We start from the raw sequence: 21,503 nt of genomic DNA, 5'->3' as shown, positions 1-21,503 counted from the left end.
ATTAAAGGGTTGTCTAGCATTTCTGTACTGTTGGCCTATTCTCAGGATAGGCCATCAATATCTGATCTTTGGGGGTCCGACACCCTGCACCCAAGCCGATCAGCTGTTCCGAATTAGCTCCAGCGCAGAAACTGTGCAGCTCTTTACACTGTGGAGATGCTGGTTACTGCAGCGCTGCTCCTAGCTGATTTACATTTCGGCTCTGGAGCACAGCCGACCCAAGATGAGCCACAATTATTTAGTGGCTTGCTCCAGTGGATCACGGATTAAAGGGAATGTCCGTCATCCTGGGGATAAGATATCAATATAAGATCAGTGCGGGTCTGACACCTTGTACCCCCGCCGATCAGCTGTTTCGAAATAGCCCCAGCTCCAGAAATACACAGCTCTGTACATTGTGTAGTTGGTGGAGCTGGATGCTGCAGTGCTGATCCCATTGTAGTGAATGAGAGCAGCACTGCAGTAACCGGCTCCGTCCACTACACAATGGATGGCGCTGTGTTGTTCCTGTGCCAACTTCCGGTGCTGGAGCTACAAAGAAACGATCATTGGGAGTGTGGGGTGTATGATATTGATGGCTTATCCTGGACAACCCCTTGTAGGTGCCCTTATACCTTCAATAGTTAAATGCTCGTCTGGCTATCTCTCCTGAACACCCCCTGCACATGCATGCTCAGTGTGGCTGAGGATGGAAGTGTTTTCAGTGAGGAGGGAGGAGAAAGTGGCTGCAAGACACATCTGGCAAAAGGATGGGGTGTTGATTGAAATGTATCATGTCCGATCCCTCTCTCTCTCCCTGACATCAACTGGCAGCTTCCCCATACACATTAGATGGTCTCTTCTTCCCCCCTCCCCCAGTGTGCAGAGGGGCCTTTAAAAGCCATGTACACCTTCAGGGGTATTTATTTTATTGTATTTTACTCATTTTAGGCTAAAAAAAACAATTTTTTTTCAATTGGTCTTGATTAAAGATTTTAGGGCATTTCTGAGCTACAGGGGTTAGAAAATCAGTCTGTTTGCAATCAGTTACAGCCTGTTTTCTTCTAATCCTGTCATCTGATGGCTCATGTGTTGCTCTTATCTCCTAACCTCCTAAACACTTATGTAAGCTGTATTCTTATCAGTTTGATAAGAATTGAGCTATAATGAGTGTTTGAGGTCAGGAGATCAGAGATGCAAACTACACATAAGCCGTCAGATGGCGGGATTCAAAGAAAATAGGAACTGACAGCTTGCAAACAGACTGATTTATTAACCCTTTTTTTCTCAAACGGCTGAGCATTTTTAATAAAGACCTATTGAAAGAAATTTATATTAGCCCAAAATGATTAAAATGCAGTCATAAAAAATTGCCCCAAAGGTGTCCATAGCCTTTAGGCCCCATTCATACGTGTTTCAGTTCAGGTCCTGAATACAAAGCTAATATAGCGCTATTCACACACGTATTATGACTGTATTTCTTATATGCCGCCTGTTCGTTTGTACAATAGTTTCCCTCTAGAAGGTCTTGGAACCCGAAAAGAATACAGACTGGCTATTAATGGGAAATATGGCTTATAAAAATCACGGAGAGACCCCGGACACAACTAGGAGCTGTATGAAACGAAACCTAGTGGGTGTTACCACGCCTGCTGCCTCGCACCCACACTAGCTGGAAAGATGGACGATTCCGTGTGGTCTTTCGTGGGCAATTGAGTGGGAGCTCTGCTTACATATACTGTGCAGTTTGTTGTGGTATCTGCACACACAGGGTTAGGTTTCTAGCGCGTCTAAAAGAAAAAGCTTTGCAGGTGCCTATAAGACTGGCACACCTGGGTACACCAATTGGAATTTGCCCAGCGCATCTTAGCGGGCAAAGATAGCCAAAACAGACACTGATGTTTTTTTTTTATGGTCGGGGGGCTTCATAAATGTGGCGTCTGATATGAAACCCATTGGGCCAGACTCTCATCAACATAATTTATGAAGGTCACTTTATTGCTCCTATCTCATGTTCTGGGCTGTGATCACATGACCATGTCCATGCAGGTCTTTCTTACTTCCTGTGATGTTATGTCCATGGGCGGAGCAGTGATAGGGGATTGTCTATGTAACTAGCTGGGTGGGAGGAGCTATAAACTAACAATGTGATAAGGCAGTGTCTATGTAACTAGCTGGGTGGGAGGAGCTATAAACTAACAATGTGATAGGGCAGTGTCTATGTAACTAGCTGGGTGGGAGGAGCTATAAACTATTAATGTTATAGGGCAGTGTCTATGTAACTAGCTGGGTGGAAGGAGCTATAAACTAACAATGTGATAGGGCAGTGTCTATGTAACTAGCTGGGTGGGAGGAGCTATAAACTAACAATGTGATAGGGCAGTGTCTATGTAACTAGCTGGGTGGGAGGAGCTATAAACTAACAATGTGATAGGGCAGTGTCTATGTAACTAGCTGGGTGGGAGGAGCTATAAACTATTAATGTGATAGGGCAGTGTCTATGTAACTAGCTGGGTGGGAGGAGCTATAAACTAACAATGTGATAGGGCAGTGTCTATGTAACTAGCTGGGTGGGAGGAGCTATAAACTAACAATGTGATAGGGCAGTGTCTATGTAACTAGCTGGGTGGGAGGAGCTATAAACTATTAATGTGATAGGGCAGTGTCTATGTAACTAGCTGGGTGGGAGGTGCTATAAACTGTGATAGGGCAGTGTCTATGTAACTAGCTCAGTGGGAGGTGCTATAAAGTAGCTGGGCGTTAGAGGCAGTGATGTGGAACGTCTATGTAACTAGTGGGGTGGGAGGAGCTATACATTTGCTGGGTGTTGGGGTTAGTGATGGGGAGTGTCTATGTAACTGGGTGGGAGGAGCTATAAACTCTAGGCATTGTTGGGGGCAGTGATAGGGGAGTGTCTATTTTACTAGTTGGGCGGTGTTGCAGCTGTTGTGGAGAAAGGAGAAGTGCATCATGGGTTCGGTTGGATACAGCAACAGGAAGTTCTACCTACAGGATGGGCACCAACCAGAGGGATTGGTTTGCACGGTGAAAACGGGTCAGGAGGGTCCAAATTGAAAAAAAATTAAAAATTCTTGAGTTGAGCAACTGCATGAGCTTGTCTGTTTAAAAAATCCTGGTAATCCGTCTCCCGATGTGTGTCTCCGCCCATCGTGTATAGTCCATCGGTGTAGATGCGTTAACCAGGATATACCGTATGCCTTTTATGCTTCTACAGTTGATGGTCCAAGGAACCTAAGAAGACTGCTGAGCGATCTTGTCAGATAGTGCCATTTCTAAGTGTTCGGTTTTCTTCATTCCAACAGGAAATTAATTATTACTCTGGGCAAGAAGCCGAAACGAAAGATTGAATCCTCAGATGAAATCTCCGACTCCGAAACAGCTTCACAGACTCTTAAAGAAGACGACGCTCAGGTGTGTACAGTCCTGGGTGTATTGAGTTCTTTATGTTGTCGTTTTAATTATCCATTTGTTGTACAGCATCATATGCAAAGAGGTATCACCCAGGGGGTCATCTCGCTAGTGCCACCTATTGGATGGGGCGTCCTGCGAGTCCGTGTACAGCATCATGTGCAAAGAGGTATCTCCAGTCTTCATTTTAAAAAATGTGCTGGAGTAAGATGCACCAAATTTAGTAAGTGGCACGGGACTTTAGTAAGTGGCGCGCGTCTTCTCTCAGTCTGTGTGCCAGGGAAACAAATCCAGCTATGAGCTGGCGGAGAGTTTACGTTATAATATACACCAGCTTCTGGAGTAGATTATAGTAAATCTGTAGCGCTAAAGTGCCATGAGCAGCATAAAAACCCTGAAAAGTTTCAAAATTTCTTTTTGACGCCATAAAGCCATCACAACGACTATGGACCATCAAACAATTCCCCTATTAGTTCACTGCCCAAGCGATGAATGTAAATACCCTGGAGTGGCGTGTTAGTACCCACTGTCAGCCAGCACGTGGGGCAAATACCTCACCAGACCTGTTACATGTGCGCTTGGCAGCTGAAGGCATCTGTGTTGGTCCCATGTTCATATGTGACCCCATTGCTGAGAAAAATGATGTTTTATTATATGCAAAGAATTAAGAATTGCTTCTAAAATGTAATCTTTCTAACGTCTTTAAAAATAAAATGACATTTACAGAATGATGCTAACAAAGTATGGGAAATGTAAAGTAATAAGGCTGGGTTCACACGGGCGTCACGTTTTGGCTCAGGATGCGTCTCTGGTGCATTGCGGCAAACCCGCACGAGTAGGTACCCAATTGCAATCAGTTTTGACTGCGATTGCGTTCCGTTGTTCAGTTTTTATCGCGCGGGTGCAATGCGTTTTGCACGCGCGTGATAAAAAACTGAATGTGGTACCCAGACCCGAACTTCTTCACTGAAGTTCAGGTTTTGGTTCATGGTTGTGTAGATTGTATTATTTTCCCTTATAACATGGTTATAAGGGAAAATAATAGCATTCTTTAATACAGAATGCTTAGTACAAGGTCAATTGAGGGTTAACATTTTTTTTTTTTAACTCGCCTCCTCCAATTGATTGCGTAGCTGCCGGTCTCCTGTTGTTTCTTCAGGACCTGTCAAAGGACCTGTGGTGACGTCACTGAGTTCATCACATGGTCCATCACCACGGACCATGTTATTGGACCATGTGATGTGACGTCACCACAGGTCCTTTAGCCGGCAGCTCATGATTAAAGAAGTAAGAAGAGATCGGCAACTACGCGATCAAAAGGAGAAGGTGAGTTAATATTTTTTAATATTTTTTTTTAACCCTCAATTAATTGACCTTCTACTAAGCATTCTGTATTAAAGAATGCTATTGTTTTCCCATATAACCATGTTATAAGGGAAAATAATACAGTGAATAGACTGTCATCTTAGCAACCATGCGTGAAAATCGCACCGCATCCGCACTTGCTTGCGATTTTCACGCAGCCCCATTCACTTCTATGGGGCCTGCGTTGCGTGATAAACGCACAATATAGAGCATGCTGCGATTTTTACACAACGCACAAGTGATGTGTGAAAATCACTGCTCATGTGCACAGCCCCATAGAAGTGAATGGGTCCGGATTCAGTGCGGGTGCAATGCGTTCACCTCACGCAATGCACCCGCGCGGAAATCTCGCCCGTGTGAACCCAGCCTAACTCTTACGAGGTATCACTATCTGCCTTAAAGGGTTTCTGTCACCAGATTTAACCCTATTAAGCTATAGCGATGTGCTATTGTCAGCTAAACCTAACCAGCCTATTCCTACTTTTATCTATGCCCCCGTTACGCCAGAAATCTAACTTTTATAATATGCTAATTAGCCTCTAGGAGCAGGGGGGCATTGTTCCTGCTCCTAGAGAATCCGTTCTCCCACCTTTTGTCGCCTCCCTCCAAGTCCTGATTGACAGGGCCAGGCAGCGCTCGCATTCGTCTGCCAGCCCTGTGCTCTGGTGAAATCTCACGCCGTTCAGCATTCGGCGCAGGCGCGGTGAGGGAAAGACGCTCGCAGGCTGCCATCTTCCTCACCGCGCCTGCGCCGAATACTGGACGGCGTGAGATTTCACCAGAGCACAGGGCTGGCAGATGCCAGTCATAAATGTGACTTTTTACACAAACCACCACCACATAAGCTGGCTGCAACGATATAAGCCATTTCTGCCCATAAGGGGATGATAAATGAGGCATAATATGCTTGATAGCCCCGCCCACTTTCACATTTATTACTTTATTTCTGGCGTGACCCGTTCTTTATGGTGAAAATTCATACATGTCAGATTTGCGAAAATTGGCCTTGGATTTAAACGGGTTGTGTCACTTCAGCATTTATCATGTAGATGCAGTTAATCCAAGCCACTTCCTAATGTATTGTGATTGTCCATGTTGCTTCCTTTGCTGGCTGGATTTCATTTTTCCATCACATTATACACTGCTCGTTTCTATGGTTACGACCACCCTGCAATCGCAGCATTGGTGGCCGTGCTGGCCCACTATAGGAAAAAGCACTGGTTTAATAGCAAGTGCCTCGTATTCACTTTCTCTACCTCATAAATGCTGTTTGTTGAAGTGAGACAACCCCTTTAAGGTGAAAAGTGGCTCGGTACTGAAGGGGTTAGCAGGACTAGGCAGTGACAACATCACCACGCCTGGCAATGTCCATCAAAGTGGATGGGGCAGAGCAGAGCCTCTAGGTGCAACGGCAACGCCCCCTTTGCTCCTAGAGGCTAATTTGCATATGTTAAAACATAATTTTTCGCAGAACTGCGGACACGTATGAACATGGGACCAACACAGATGCCTTCAGCTGCCAAGTGCACATGTAACAGGTCATCCAGTGTCATAGATACAAATCTGCTGACAGATGCCCTTTAAACGCTTGCCAATGGCCGGTTGACTATAAACGCTTGGGCGGTCGGCACTTATCTGAGCAAGGACGTTACTGAAGTCCTTGCAGAGTTTGCAGCTTAGACCCCCTCTGTCTTCCCCATTGCTCAGTGAGCGCTGTATACAGATCGGGAAGCAGCGACGCAGCTTCTTGCTCCGGTCCTAGTGATGACATGATCTTCAGTGTCTGCACAGGCTGCTGGCTCTTAGCAGACCGAGATAAGCTCTGCAGCGAGGCCCAGCAGCCCTGTACAACCCTTCTGTAACTGGTGCTAATAGGACCGTTCAAGTCACAGGAGAAATCTCCCCAAAAAATGTAGGGGAGATTTATCAAAACCGGTGTAAAGGAAAACGGGCTTAGTTACGCATTACAACCAATCGGATTCCTTCTTTCATTTTCCAAAAGGAGCTGTGAAAAATGAAAGGTGGAATCTGGTTGCTACGGGCAACTAAGCCAGTTCTCCTTTACACCAGTTTTGTTAAATCTCTACCAATGTCTGTGTAGCTTTACGTTACTGTATATTCCATAGTCCTGTATAAAAATATCATCTTCTGTGACTATGGACGAGTATTCCAATCAGTGCAGCCAGGGTCAGACTGTGCAGGGACACCCCGCCAACTGGTAACACCCATCTGTCAATTCATTTATAACTTCTAGCAGGAATAATAAAGGAATGGCACAACATAGAGCCATGTCAGGCCAAGACCTCTCCCCTTTAAAGGTTTTGTGAGACTTTATTGGGGTCATTTATCAAACTGGTGTAAAGTAGAACTGGCTTAGTTGCCCCATAGCAACCAATCAGATTCCACCTTTCATTTTTCACAGCTCCTTTAGAAAATGAAAGGAGGCATCTCATTGGTTGCTATGGGCAACTAAGCCAGTTCTGCTTTACACCAGTTTGATAAATGACCCCCTATGTGTTTTATATCTCCCCGCAGCCGTCCAATTCTAGCACTGACAGTTTTGACAAGTTTCCTTCCTAATTTTCTGAACGTCTATTTTACAACCAGAACATTATTATGGATGTAAAGGACTCTGGTTGCTTCTACCTGGCAGAATGGCTTCCATGCTGGGGATCTTTCTTTTATCCATTTTTGCCTCTGTGTCACTTTTAGCTGTAATTTCGTAAGAATAATGGTTTAATTTCGGAGACTTGTCAAAGAATCTGCCCACACATCCAGTAACCTCGCAGTCCAGAGCGGGGCGAGAAATTTGCCGTAAATTTGCCCCTTTAATGAATGCAGTGTACCATTCACTTTAATGGAAGGTGGTGAAGATCTGGGGACAGTGTGTATATTAGCTGACATACTTTGGATTATTATGCATACATGTACAGTGGTGTCCACATGATCTGAAGTTTAGTTAAAGGGGTCATCCATTTTCTGGCTTCTTGTGTCCAATGTGTATGTAAGACGACTATATGGCACCTACTGATCTAGCCTTTGTTGATATTCTGTGCCGTATACTAGATTTCATAAGCCACCTTGCTGGGCAAATCTTTTGTGCTCTCCACACAGAGGTCCAGCTCATAAGATGGCCGCTGATGGCGGGTCATGTGACCAGAGTCCAGACCAATCACTCAGTCTCCTCCATTCTAACACACTGCACCTGCACTAAACTCCCAACAGTGCAGATGGCAGGTGCAGTGTATTTGAATGGACGAGGAGGTGATTTGCCTGGTCACATGACCCTCCATCAGCGGCCATTTTATGGACAAGACTTTGTAAACAAGGGGGCATACCTTATGAAATATAGAAAATGGTACAGAATTTCAACAAAGGCTATATTAGTAAGCGTCATATAATCATCTTAGAGACACACTGGTCAACAGTAGCCAGAAAGAGGACAGTCCCTTTAAGGAACGCAATTTGTCATGGAAGCACTTTAGTACAATCTCAGGAGATGTTATCAGAACTCTAGAGAGGCTGTAATTCTCATCCCAACCGCAGGGTGTTGAGTGTACCATATTTAGCTCCGCAACTGTTGGTGGACAGTTGGGGGTCTTCAGTGGTCGTTCTTTCATATGCATTTTCTCTCACTGACTGTCCCTACAAATCCTGAAAAAGGCTGACTATACTCAAGGGGAAAACTATTGTCCTCTGTTATCAGCCATTGTAAGACAGCAGAATACAGTCTATTGCCCCCTGTTATCAGCCATTTCAGGCTGCGGAGGGGATGACTGTAGGACAGGAGAATACAGTCTATTGCCCCCTGTTATCAGCCATTTCAGGGGAGAGGATGTCTGTAGGACATACAGTCTATTGCTCCCTATCAGCCATTTCAGGGGAGGGGATGTCTGTAGGACATACAGTCTATTGCTCCCTATCAGCCATTTCAGGGGAGGGGATGTCTGTAGGACATACAGTCTATTGCTCCCTATCAGCCATTTCAGGGGAGGGGATGACTGTAGGACATACAGTCTATTGCTCCCTGTTATCAGACATTTCAGGCAGTACATTTCAGGCAGTACATTTCGTGACACAATCTGGACATGTTGAGATAAATGAGCAGTTAAGCGTGGACACTACTGTATATAGAAATCCCTTATTTTACCATCTGATGACTTTCCAGTTCTGCATGGGGATGAATGATCGCCATGCAATCGTTCATTCCTGTGCAGATTCCTTGTTAACTGGCAGCACGTTCCTCTTTATAAACAATAATTTTTTCTTTTTTTGTTCATCGGGTGATTGGCAGAACATTACATGGGCTAGTTGACAGGGCAGTTATCATCCCTGCTAATTACCCTTTGGCCCATGTTAAAGGCCCTTAAAGGGATTGATCACCATGTTATAAAACTACATATCGTCTTGGCCCTAAAGCACATATGTGGGCAGCCTCCCTCAGTGACTATGCAGCTGAAAACATAGCTTGTTAGTAGTTTATCCCGCTTGTGTCCCTACGTATTCATCCCGCAAGGTTCTTGAGGGCCGACACACTGCGTCCTCGAACTCCCAGCATGCATCGCTCCTCCCTGACCTAACAGTGCAGGTCTTATAGCTACATAGTGCTGCAGAGGATGGTGTGTGTCCGCAGGGCCCCAGTGTGGTCTTAGGCCGCTTTCGTGACCAGACCACCCAAGGTTCAACTACATTTTGATATCCATAGTACCCTATAAACAATTGAGAAGCCAAATTCTTGCTGTTAAGACAGGTGTATCCTTGAATAATTGACTGTATGGTAGGAATCTGCATTGAATCCACGGATTTCCAGCCACATGTAAACGTGACCTAAGATGTCCTGCGCCTGAAATCCGTTTATTTACATTTGCTGTGCTTTTCTATCTCATTTGACTAACTTCTTACAGAAACGAAGATCAAATCGACAAGTAAAGAGGAAGAAGTACGCAGAGGAGGTAGAAGGGAAGCCGTCTGAGGAAGAACCGAAGGCCAGCGTTAAAAACAAGAAGAGCGCCGCCCCCCTTCCGGCAGAGCAGCCTCTGCAACTCTTTGTGGTACGTCTGCCAGATGGGGCTGGCTGTGTATTGTGCGGCACGATACGTATCCGGTCTCGGCAGCTCTAGTGTAAGGCTGCAGTAAACGATTATTTCAGTAATCGAGTTTTCTATCGATTATTTTTTACGATTAATTGAGTCATCTAATAAGAAAAAATGAATTAATAGACTGGTTTCCTTTATAAAAACTCATCAGACCCCCCGCCATCAGTCCGCCCCGTCCTCCCTGTGCGATCAGCCCAAGTGCATCAGTTCCCCCAGTGCCTTCAGCTCTCCTCCACCCCAGTGCCTTCAGCTCTCCTCCACCCCAGTGCCTTCAGCTCTCCTCCACCCCAGTGCCTTCAGCTCTTCTCCACCCCAGTGCCTTCAGCTCTCCTCCACCCCAGTGCCTTCAGCTCTCCTCCACCCCAGTGCCTTCAGCTCTCCTCCACCCCAGTGCCTTCAGCTCTCCTCCACCCCAGTGCCTTCAGCTCTCCTCCACCCCAGTGCCTTCAGCTCTCCTCCACCCCAGTGCCTTCAGCTCTCCTCCACCCCAGTGCCTTCAGCTCTCCTCCACCCCAGTGCCTTCAGCTCTCCTCCACCCCAGTGCCTTCAGCTCTCCTCCACCCCAGTGCCTTCAGCTCTCCTCCACCCCAGTGCCTTCAGCTCTCCTCCACCCCAGTGCCTTCAGCTCTCCTCCACCCCAGTGCCTTCAGCTCTCCTCCACCCCAGTGCCTTCAGCTCTCCTCCACCCCAGTGCCTTCAGCTCTCCTCCACCCCAGTGCCTTCAGCTCTCCTCCACCCCAGTGCCTTCAGCTCTCCTCCACCCCAGTGCCTTCAGCTCTCCTCCACCCCAGTGCCTTCAGCTCTCCTCCACCCCAGTGCCTTCAGCTCTCCTCCACCCCAGTGCCTTCAGCTCTCCTCCACCCCAGTGCCTTCAGCTCTCCTCCACCCCAGTGCCTTCAGCTCTCCTCCACCCCAGTGCCTTCAGCTCTCCTCCACCCCAGTGCCTTCAGCTCTCCTCCACCCCAGTGCCTTCAGCTCTCCTCCACCCCAGTGCCTTCAGCTCTCCTCCACCCCAGTGCCTTCAGCTCTCCTCCACCCCAGTGCCTTCAGCTCTCCTCCACCCCAGTGCCTTCAGCTCTCCTCCACCCCAGTGCCTTCAGCTCTCCTCCACCCCAGTGCCTTCAGCTCTCCTCCACCCCAGTGCCTTCAGCTCTCCTCCACCCCAGTGCCTTCAGCTCTCCTCCACCCCAGTGCCTTCAGCTCTCCTCCACCCCAGTGCCTTCAGCTCTCCTCCACCCCAGTGCCTTCAGCTCTCCTCCACCCCAGTGCCTTCAGCTCTCCTCCACCCCAGTGCCTTCAGCTCCACTATCCCCCAGTGCCTTCAGCTCCACTATCCCCCAGTGCCTTCAGCTCCACTATCCCCCAGTGCCTTCAGCTCCACTATCCCCCAGTGCCTTCAGCTCCACTATCCCCCAGTGCCTTCAGCTCCACTATCCCCCAGTGCCTTCAGCTCCACTATCCCCCAGTGCCTTCAGCTCCACTATCCCCCAGTGCCTTCAGCTCCACTATCCCCCAGTGCCTTCAGCTCCACTATCCCCCAGTGCCTTCAGCTCCACTATCCCCCAGTGCCTTCAGCTCCACTATCCCCCAGTGCCTTCAGCTCCACTATCCCCCAGTGCCTTCAGCTCCACTATCCCCCAGTGCCTTCAGCTCCACTATCCCCCAGTGCCTTCAGCTCTCCTCCACCCCAGTGCCTTCAGCTCTCCTCCACCCCAGTGCCTTCAGCTCTCCTCCACCCCAGTGCCTTCAGCTCTCCTCCACCCCAGTGCCTTCAGCTCTCCTCCACCCCAGTGCCTTCAGCTCTCCTCCACCCCAGTGCCTTCAGCTCTCCTCCACCCCAGTCCCTTCAGCTCTCCTCCACCCCAGTGCCATCAGCCCCTCCATGTCCCCCAGTGCCATCAGATCAGCCCCTCCATGTCCCCCAGTGCCATCAGATCAGCCCCTCCATGTCCCCCAGTGCCATCAGATCAGCCCCTCCATGTCCCCCAGTGCCATCAGATCAGCCCCTCCATGTCCCCTACTCTCCCAGTGCCATCAGTCAGCCCATTCATGTACCCCACTCCCATCTGCCCCTCCATGCCATCCATTGCTGGTTGTCCCCCTTCAGTGCCATGTCTCCAGCGCCAGTGAAATAAAATACTTACCTTTCCTGTAGGGGCGCCGCTCCACAGCTCCTTCCTCTTCTTCTCCGCGCGCTCCACTGGATCCTGACGTCATGCAGCGTCAGGTCATAGTGTGCGCTTACGTGCACTATGACCTGACGATGTGTCAGGATCCAGTGCAGTGCGGTACGGGCCGGCGGGTAACCATGGAGCGTTAAGTTATAGCAAGCGCTTCACTCCCGCTCCGTGGTCACATGACACAAACGAATCCACGAGACAAAAAATTAGCATCGCTTATTTTTTTGTGTCTAATTACTCTATTCAATCGAGTAATCGCTTCAGTCCTACTCTAGTGCGACCTGCGCAGCATATGACTGCACAAGGCTGAGGGCGAGGAGATGTGTCTGCAGCATATGATGGGACTTCTGGTGTCTCTGTAGGAGAGCCCCCTTCCCTACATCTTTTTACTCCCACTTAGGACCCTCGTTAAGAGCTGCGCTCTAGGGTTCCCTGAGCAATTCGTGCATTACATGGGCAACCATTCATGTGATGTATGCAGCCTTCCCTAGCAATAATAGCTCCTCGTCTGGGGTTTCTAAAGCTGGACCTATAACAATCACCTAATCATTATAATGGACAGCTACCATTCAAGTTTAAGATTAATGGATTTTTACTTAGATATTCGTGGCCTAGCCTAAGGTCATCCGTATCAGATCACTGGAGGTCTCGCACGCGAAAACCCAAACCAATCAGCCACCGCTGCTCGAAACTATGCAGTGGATGGAGAAGTGGCTGCGGCGGCCATGCTGGAGTACGCAAGCTGCAGAACGTCCGCGCTGGTAATTGCACAGTGGATGGAGTCTTTCGGCCGCCTTATAGTTTCCAGCACCCACCGGTCTGTCCTGAAGATAGGCCATCAATATTGGAATCTTGGAATGCCCCTTTAAAAAATGTCTTTGATGCCATACCCAGAACATGCAACCATTAAAAAAAAATTGAAAAAAAGGAAATGGTCTTAAAACGTCATTCCAAAATAAGACCCAGTGTTTATAGATCATTTTATATTTTCTTTTTGGCCAACATGTAATATGTGGCTGTGGCTTCAACAAAAAAAGTCCAAAAAACGTACAAAACCACCCTTCTGAGCGCTGAGACCCCATCCCCACTGATCTCTAGAACCAGGAGCGAGAGTCGTATTGTGTTCGGATCTGCTTGGGCCTTACTCCAGATGGATCTTTTCTGGTGCTCTTCTGCGGTCCAGTTGGCTTTTACAATTTGGTACTATATTCGGGGAAAATGTATAACCAAGAAATTATTATATATATTTTGTTGTTGTTCAGGAAAACCCCAGTGAAGAAGATGCCGCCATTGTAGACAAAATCTTATCTTCAAGGATTGTAAAGAAGGAGGTGAGGAACAGTCTTCAGATGCGGTTGTCTTTCTTTACAGGAATATGAGACGCCATCATGTGCTTTTTGTTATTTTTTTCATTTCAGACTACATCGGGGATGATAGTGGAGGTGGAAGAATTTTATGTAAAGTACAAAAACTAGTGAGTAAAAAGAGCGACTGTGTATTCTTTATGGTTGTTCTCTGGCCTTTTTGTGGTGCAGAAGCACGGACCGAAATCCCACGGAAGTGCTCTGTAGTGCTTCTGTGGGCTTCCGCTCCGTATATCGCGCATTAGGGACCCATTCAAGTGAGCGCACACGGCCGGTGCCTGTATATTGCAGACCTGCTGTTCGCGGGGTTTGTGTGCATGGGGCCCTAAGGCTAACTCAGTAGCTGGTAAAGATGGCTCATAACTCGGTCTATCAATTTTATCTGGAGTGTTCCATTAGGGCAAGGAGAAATTGTCCAGGCGCAGCACAGCAGGCTACGCCCACCTATGAATGGGCATGGAAAATTGGAGGGTACGGCATGCTGTGTGCAGCTGGCCTTGCCACTTTTGTCCAAACCCTAGGGCTACCTGCACGTGGGCGCGGGCTGTCTTGCAGAAATTCTGTGATAGTTGCAGTTTTTGGTGCGGATTTGATGCAGTTTTGCCACAGAGCCCACCCTTGCATTGAAAAGGGTAAAATCCACACAAACAATTGACACGCTGTGGATTTCTTTTTTAATAAGAAAGGTCCGCACGGCCGGCCAATTTCCGCATGGAACAAAAAAGCAAAGTCTACATGAGATTTGTCTCGTACACTTTGCTGGTACCGTATTACTCCATATGAGAAAAGGAACACTCCAGATAAAAGTGATGGACTGGCTTTTCAGATACCCTTAAGGCGGCCATGCACATTAAATAGCTCTCGACCGTTTGGCTGACAACTATCTCTCCCGACTCCCTCATACATATGTATGTGTATTTAATGGGGAGAGCAGAGATGGGCGCTGCCAGACCCTTCTGCCGGTGGCTCATCTCCCAAGCAAACAAAAAGATCAGATAAAAATTTTAATTTTGCCCAATCCTTCCCTCCCTCAGCATCATCTGTCAGAGCAGAGTCAGGAGTCCCCCACATACATTGCACTGTCGGCCGAACACACGACTCTACCACCTTTGTCCTTACTAGCTATTGAATGGCCCTTTAATGAAATCTCCTTAATTAACCAGTACAGCCCTAATAGGACTAGCGTTGTTTCGATACCAACATTTTGATTCGTTTTCGATACCGTAAAAAAGCATTGCGATACTCGATATCATGCGAAAAAAATAATAAAACGCCCAAAAAAGCCGCGTGCATTCCGCGTTTTATGGAATGTCCGGCCCATAATAGAACAGTCGATCCTATTTTTTGAGGGGATAAGGTGACAAAAAAAATTTGAGAATCGCGCAGTTTTTATCTTTTTTTCTGTTACGGCGTTCACCGCATAGGACATTTAAAAAAATATATATTTTAATAGTTTGGACTTTTCGGACGTGGCGATATGTAATATGTTTATTTATTTATTGTTTATATATTTTATATGTAAAATTGGGAAAGGGGGTGATTTATACTTAATATTTTGGTGTTTTTTATTTTTATTTCCCCCCTTAGGGGCTAGAACCTGGAATCTTTTCATCCCTTGTCCTATTCAACGTAATAGATCTCTATCAGGGTGAATAGGACTTCACACTGTCCCTGCTGCTCTGTCCTCTGTGCACACAGCAGCAGGGAGCTTACCATGGCAGCCAGGGCTTCAGTAGCGTCCTGGCTGCCATGGTAACCGATCGGAGCCCCAGGATTACACTGCTGGGGCTCCAATCAGAAGCTGCCACTGCACCACCAATGAGGGGGAGGGGAGGGGACCCTGTGGCCACTGCCACTAATGATTTTAATACTGGGTGGAGGGGACGCACAGCGCCACCAATGATTTTAATACTGGGGGGGCTGAGGGGAGGGGGTGCACTGCGCCACCAATGATTTTAATACTGGGGAGTAGAGGGTGGGGCGCACTGCGCCACCAATGATAATTAACATTTAATACAGGAGGCGGGTGCAGCTCCCCGCCAGCACCCGCCTCCGGATTTGTATGAAACGTTTACTTTCATTGGTGGCGCAGTGCGCCCGCCCCTCTCTCCTCATTGGTGGCAGCGACACAGGGAGGAGGAAGAGACTGCTTCCGTCTCCCCTGCGCTGCTGAGGAGAACACATTGCATGCTGAGAGCAGCGAGCTCCATGTTCTCTGATACTAGACTGTGCAGTAGCGAAGCCTAGTATCGAAAAAAAGGCAAATCCCGGTATCGAGGTCGATACCAGACAAAAGTATCGAAAATTCGATACCCGAAACAACCCTAAATAGGAGTGTGAAAAAAGGGTACTGCCATAGATTCACGTTTTTTGGTGCAGTTTTTGAAGCCAAAATCGGGTGTGGATCGTAACAGGAGAGAAAGTATTAAAGACATATAGGACTGCTCTCCTTTTTTTTAATCCACTCCTGGTTTTTGCTTCAAAACCTGAACATGCGGCAGCACCTTTAGGTAGTTGTGCCTAAATGGATTGTAGAGGTTAATTGGTTAAGTCTGGCTTTTAATTCATTAAAGGGCATCTGTCAGCAGATTTGTACCTATGACACTGGCTGACCTGTTACATGTGCGCTCGGCAGCTGAAGGCATCTGTGTTGGTCCCATGTTCATATGTGCCCGCACTGTTAAGAAGAATAAAGTTTTAATATATGCAAATGATCCTCTAGGAACAACGGGGGCGTTGCCGTTGCACCTAGAAGCTCTGCTCTCTCTGCAACTGCCGCGCCCTCTGCACTTTGACAGACAATGAAAGTGCAGAGTTAAAGGTGGTGGTGAAGCAGTGCTCCAAGGGGTTAGGCCGGCCCCTTGCTCCGTACAGCTAATTGGCATATGACATAAAATGCAATTGTCTCTACATCTTGGCCAATTTCAGCTACAGACGGATCATTTAGCTCAGCATGATCAACCCTAAACCCTATTATTAGGTTTGATCATGTGGACATAGCTCTTTATTTTGAATGAGTGTATTCACTTTAGAGATTTTCTCACAGCATGTTCGATCTTGTTCCAGTTTTTCCATAAGACTTGCTCTCTCCACTGAATGGGTCCCAGTGAGGTCCTTTAAATCCTTGTTTCCACCTGGAGCACAGACGAGTTTCTTCACGTCGGTTGTTTGCAGGGGACCTCGGCTCCCGTCCAGTTGTGTTTCCTTGTCCCTTATGTTATTGCCTTGTTGTTGTTGTGATCAGTGTTTTTTATTATTCCCACTTTAAGCTCTTACCTGCACTGTGAATGGGCCACCGAGCAGCAGTTACTGAAAGACAAGAGAATTCAGCAGAAGATAAAGCGTTTCAAGATCAGGCAGGCCCAGAGGGCGCACTACTTTGCTGATGTGAGTAATCCCTTGTTTGGATGATTGATCGCTAAGGCCCTGTTCACATCTGCGTTTTTCATCAAAACAGAAAAAATAAAAATAAAATTGCCATTGGCGACTAAAGGAGCCTGCAATGCAGATATGAACAGAGCCCGGACCTGACCGCTTTCTTGAGGAGTATCTTTTGAGAAATAATTCAGGAGTATCTTTTTCATTTCCTCTGTTCTCCCTCCTGGAAATGTGTGAATAAGGACTCGGCCCTCTAACAAGGGAAATGGTAGAACTCTATTCATTGTTTCCAGGGGGAATAACCTAGGAATGGTACAATGCAGATTAGTTCTAGATTTGATTTATGGGGAATAGATATATGTGCGAAAACATGTCAGGAGAGCGGACAGGCCCACATTCTGTAGTACTGTACTGGGGGGGGACCTGAATAAGAGAAGTACTTGGTATATTGGTTACCGCTATGCTGAGCAGTATCAGTTTGGGAGCTAGACTTGGGCGGCATTCATATTGCATCTGAGCCCTCCGCAGGGGGTACACATCTGAATACTCAGACAGTGTGACGAGTACATTCAGTTCAGTGGGTCAGGTGGAGTTTACAGAATTCACCTTTGCACTCCATTTGATTAGTTTAAAGCTTTTTCACTGGACAGAATAGCACAGTGAAGATGCCAGAAAGGAATGATAAATAGGTCCACAGATAAATCACTAAAGTAGTACTCCCACAAAAATTTTATTCTCTGACCTGTTAGAAAGGTAGATGATGTAAACTGTAGTGAATACACCAGAGATTGTATTTGTGAGGTCTAACCTCCCTTCTGATCCTCAGCTGTGTCATGTGACCAACAGACAGGAAGTCGGTTACTTCTCTATTCATTCCTATGAGACTGACTTTGAGGCTCCCATAGGAATACATAGAAAAACTGGCTTCCTGTCCACACATAAGATGCTGTGTTATTTGGAAAGTCAGAGTGCTGGTCACATGACACAACTGAGGATCAGAAGGGAGGTTATAACTCACGAATACTGTCACTGGTAAGAAGATTACCTTCACTACAGTTTTACATCATGCACCTTTCATTTTTGTGGAAGTGCTTCTTAAAGGTCAATGTACCCTTCAAGTCTAGGTTTCAATACTGTTTTCAGGTATTCAGATGTATACCCCCTGACGGAAAAGCCCTGTGGAGGGCTAAAGCGCAATGTGAATGCTGCTTAAGCTTTAGATAGACATGTTACTTGTGGATTTCATGCTGTTTTGCTGAAAGGATAGTCTTTGCACAAAGAATTGGCAGGCTGCGGATTTAAAAATCTACACGGTAGATCCGTTTCCGTACAAAACGGAAAAGCAGTGTACGTGAGATTTGTCCATTCTCATACGCTTTGCTGGTACCGTATAATGCTGCGGTTTTACCGCATGAGAATCCGCACGGAAAAAACACGCAAAATCTGCAATATGTGCAGGTGGCCTAAAGATGCACCATTTATCACAGTGGCTAAAACTGGATGGTAAATCTGGCCTACCTTTATATTGTCTGTTCCAAATTGACCTCATCTATTGCTTCCTTTGCACTAGAGCTGCCACGGTTTTGGTTCAGTTTGGGCACACGTTGTTGCCTCTTAGGCTGCACCCCTTTCTCGCTAAGCCCTCCCACTTTCCGCTAAGTCACTTGTCCATGTGCAATTGCAAATCTTCCCTATTGCATAAAAATCTGTCCTGGTCAGTTTGTCCTGGGCACTTGTTGCTTACAAGACCCGGGCAGATTTTTGTCCATGGGATTCTATTGCTTGACTGCAAGCAGAGATCTTGGAAGAAGTTGGGAATTGGTACAAATAAGGAGTTCTGTAACATTTTTCTAATGTTTCCTTATAGAACAAATTACTTCAGTTTGCTAAAACGGAAATACCCCATTGAAGTCTTGCTCAACTCAGAAGCCACATCTTAGGGGTCATGCACACGAACGTATTTTGTTTCCGTGTCCGTTCCGTTTTTTCGGGCCGCAAAAAACGGAAATGACTATTTCCATATGTCCTCATAAAAATGTCCTGTTATTGTCCACAATATGGACAAGGATAGGGCTGTTCTATTAGAGGCCAGCTGTTCCGTTCGGAAAAATACGGACATCATCCGTATTTTTTTAAGATCCGTGTTTTGCGGGCCGCAAAATACATACGGTCGTGTGCATGAGCCCTTTAAAAATGGGTTTGCAGGTCTTTTTTACTGATGATCTATCCTCTGGATAGGTCATCGGTATCTAATTGGTGGGGGTCTGATAGACACCCGGGACCCTCCACTGGTCAACTGTTTGAGAAGGCATCGGCGCTCCTGTGAGCACCGCAGCCTTCTCCGTGCTCGCCAAGCACAGCGCCGTACATTGTATAGTGGTTGTGCTTGGTCATAGAAGTGAATGGGGCTGAGCGGCTCCTAGGCCACGTGACCGACGAACGTGTCGTCACTGGCCTAGGAAAAGCTGTGAGAAGGCCGTGGTGCTCACAGGGGCTGATCGTCGGGGGGTCCTGGGTGTCAGACCTATCCCCCCGATCAGATACTGATGACCGATCCAGAGGATAGGTCGTCATTATGAAGTCTCGGAAAACCCCTTTTAATTTCTGCTCCTAACTCTCTCTTGTTAAACTGCAGATGGAGGAAGAAATGTTTAATCCAGACTATGTGGAAGTGGATCGTGTCTTAGAAGTTTCTTTCTGTGAAGATAATGAAACCGGGGAGGTAAATCCAAAGAGATTTTCGACATTGAAAAGAGATGTTCCTATCTTACAAGATTTTGACCTTGATTTAACGCTGTGTGTTTTTCGCCTTTTCAGCCTGTTATTTATTATTTAGTGAAGTGGTGCTCGCTGCCATATGAAGATAGTACATGGGAGCTGAAGGAAGATGTCGACCAGGCAAAAGTAGAGGAGTTTGAGCAACTGCAAGCTCTGAGACCTGATACTCGGAGAGTGGTGAGTTCTCCAACATATAGGGTCTGCTGTAGAGTTCAAGGGAAGCTCTACTTCGTTAGACAGAACCTTTAATGGCTCCTATTAAAGGGAAACGGTCATCAGCTTTTCAATGACTTAGACTGCAGGCTAGGATTAAAGGGGTCGTCTCACTTCAGCAAATGGCTTTGATCATGTAGAGCGAGTTAATACAAGGCACTTACTAATGTATTGTGATTGTCTATATTGTCTCTTTTGCTGGCTGGACTCATTTTTCCATCACATTATACACTGCTTGTATCCAGAGGTTATGACCACCATGCAATCCAGCAGCGGTGGTCGTGCTTGCACACTATAGGAAAAAGCGACGGCCTCTCTGGTGTCTAGGACTGCGGGAGCGCACATAGGCAGGCATGTGCAGCCGCTCCCGTCCCCGCCACGTCGGATCTGCACTGCAGCGGCGGTCATTACCCCTGGATACGAGCAGTGTATAGTGTGATGGAAAAATGGATCAAGTCAGAAAAGGAGGCAATATGGACACCCCTTAACTTTAATTAGAAATTAAGGTAAGTTTCAAAGTGGTATTTTTAAATGCAATACATGGAGTCATCTGGGTGGAGCTTAAAAGAGTCATGGAGTCCTCACTGTGCATGAGATATGCTAAGGTGGTATCGGGAGTCTTCTGGGCGGTGTCCAGCCTTGAAGAGTCATGGAGCCCTTGGTGAGCATCAGGTATGCTAAAGTGATATCTGGAGTCACAGCCTTGCAGATTCAGGGAGTTCCCTCCTCCATCCTTGTTTGGCTTCCCCCTTGCCTCTGACATCAGTGCTAGTGGCTTTGAAGTCCCATCAAGGAGGAGGTCAATCAGTCTGGAGGAGGTGCGCTTACAGAGGGAATTCCCTGACTCTTCAAGTCTGTGGCACATCCAGATATTACGTTACCATACCTCTTGCACGGTCCAGATGACTCAAGATATTGCATTAGCGTTCCTTATGCACCTCTATTAAACTTTAGTTTCTGAAGAAAGTGAATTCTAATGAAAGTAACAGGTACGTGGGTGAAATGACCGTACACAGCCCAAGGCTGCAGTCAGTTCAGTTTAATAGCTGAAAAGCTGATGATGGGTTCCTATCATCAATCCCAATAGCTGCCTCCTTGCAGACAAGCTGAGTGCCAAGGAAACCCTAGCGGTGTGGCACTGCCAATCCCAAAAAGCTCTGCGGTGCCCAGCACTATGTAGACTTCTGACAGAGTTGTTCACTTTACCAGGAACGACCACCGCCTAACAACTGGAAGAAGATTAACCAGTCCCGAGAATATAAGACTGGTAATCAGCTCCGCGAGTATCAACTGGAAGGACTTAACTGGCTGCTTTTCAACTGGTATAACAGGTGAGTTTTTTGGGTCACTGATGGCAATCACTATATCCACTATGGCTGAGGATTTTCCTGTCTGTTGGAGACTTTAGCAATTGCAATGTAGTGGGTGACATACATGGTCATATCAGCATTAAAATCTGGATTTATTATAGACTGACGTTTTTATGCCGGTCTATGATATCACCTGAGATGTTGGAGGATGCACGCATGCCTTGTTGTATGGTATATAAGTGCATCCTCCGGCAGTCTGTGCACCTAGACTGAAATCTGTGGTCGCTCCGAGATGCTGTAGATTTTTTTAATGAAAAAAAAAAAATTGCTACAGCAAAAAAAAATCTACTGACTTACATCTGAAGGTTTTTTCCTGGATTAAAATATTAATGACCTATCTTCAGGATAGGT

At 46.8% G+C, this 21,503-nt stretch overlaps 1 protein-coding gene across 4 annotated transcripts in view; it reads left to right on the top strand.

Moving 5' to 3' along the window:
* CHD9 (chromodomain helicase DNA binding protein 9) overlaps positions 1-21,503 on the top strand; it is a 144,047-nt gene that overhangs the window by 64,780 nt on the left and 57,764 nt on the right. For all 4 annotated transcript variants that reach the window (XM_040409718.1, XM_040409722.1, XM_040409719.1 and 1 more), the window contains 8 exons: positions 3,303-3,411; positions 9,678-9,824; positions 13,312-13,380; positions 13,468-13,523; positions 16,683-16,800; positions 19,427-19,513; positions 19,609-19,746; positions 20,992-21,113. In XM_040409718.1, the coding sequence (XP_040265652.1) occupies positions 3,303-3,411; positions 9,678-9,824; positions 13,312-13,380; positions 13,468-13,523; positions 16,683-16,800; positions 19,427-19,513; positions 19,609-19,746; positions 20,992-21,113 (846 nt within the window). The remainder of the gene's footprint in view (positions 1-3,302; positions 3,412-9,677; positions 9,825-13,311; positions 13,381-13,467; positions 13,524-16,682; positions 16,801-19,426; positions 19,514-19,608; positions 19,747-20,991; positions 21,114-21,503) is intronic.

Source organism: Bufo bufo, chromosome 10 (genome assembly GCF_905171765.1).
Source record: "Bufo bufo chromosome 10, aBufBuf1.1, whole genome shotgun sequence".
NCBI classification, from domain to species: Eukaryota; Metazoa; Chordata; class Amphibia; order Anura; family Bufonidae; genus Bufo; species Bufo bufo.
This window is presented reverse-complemented; position numbering and strand designations above follow the sequence as displayed.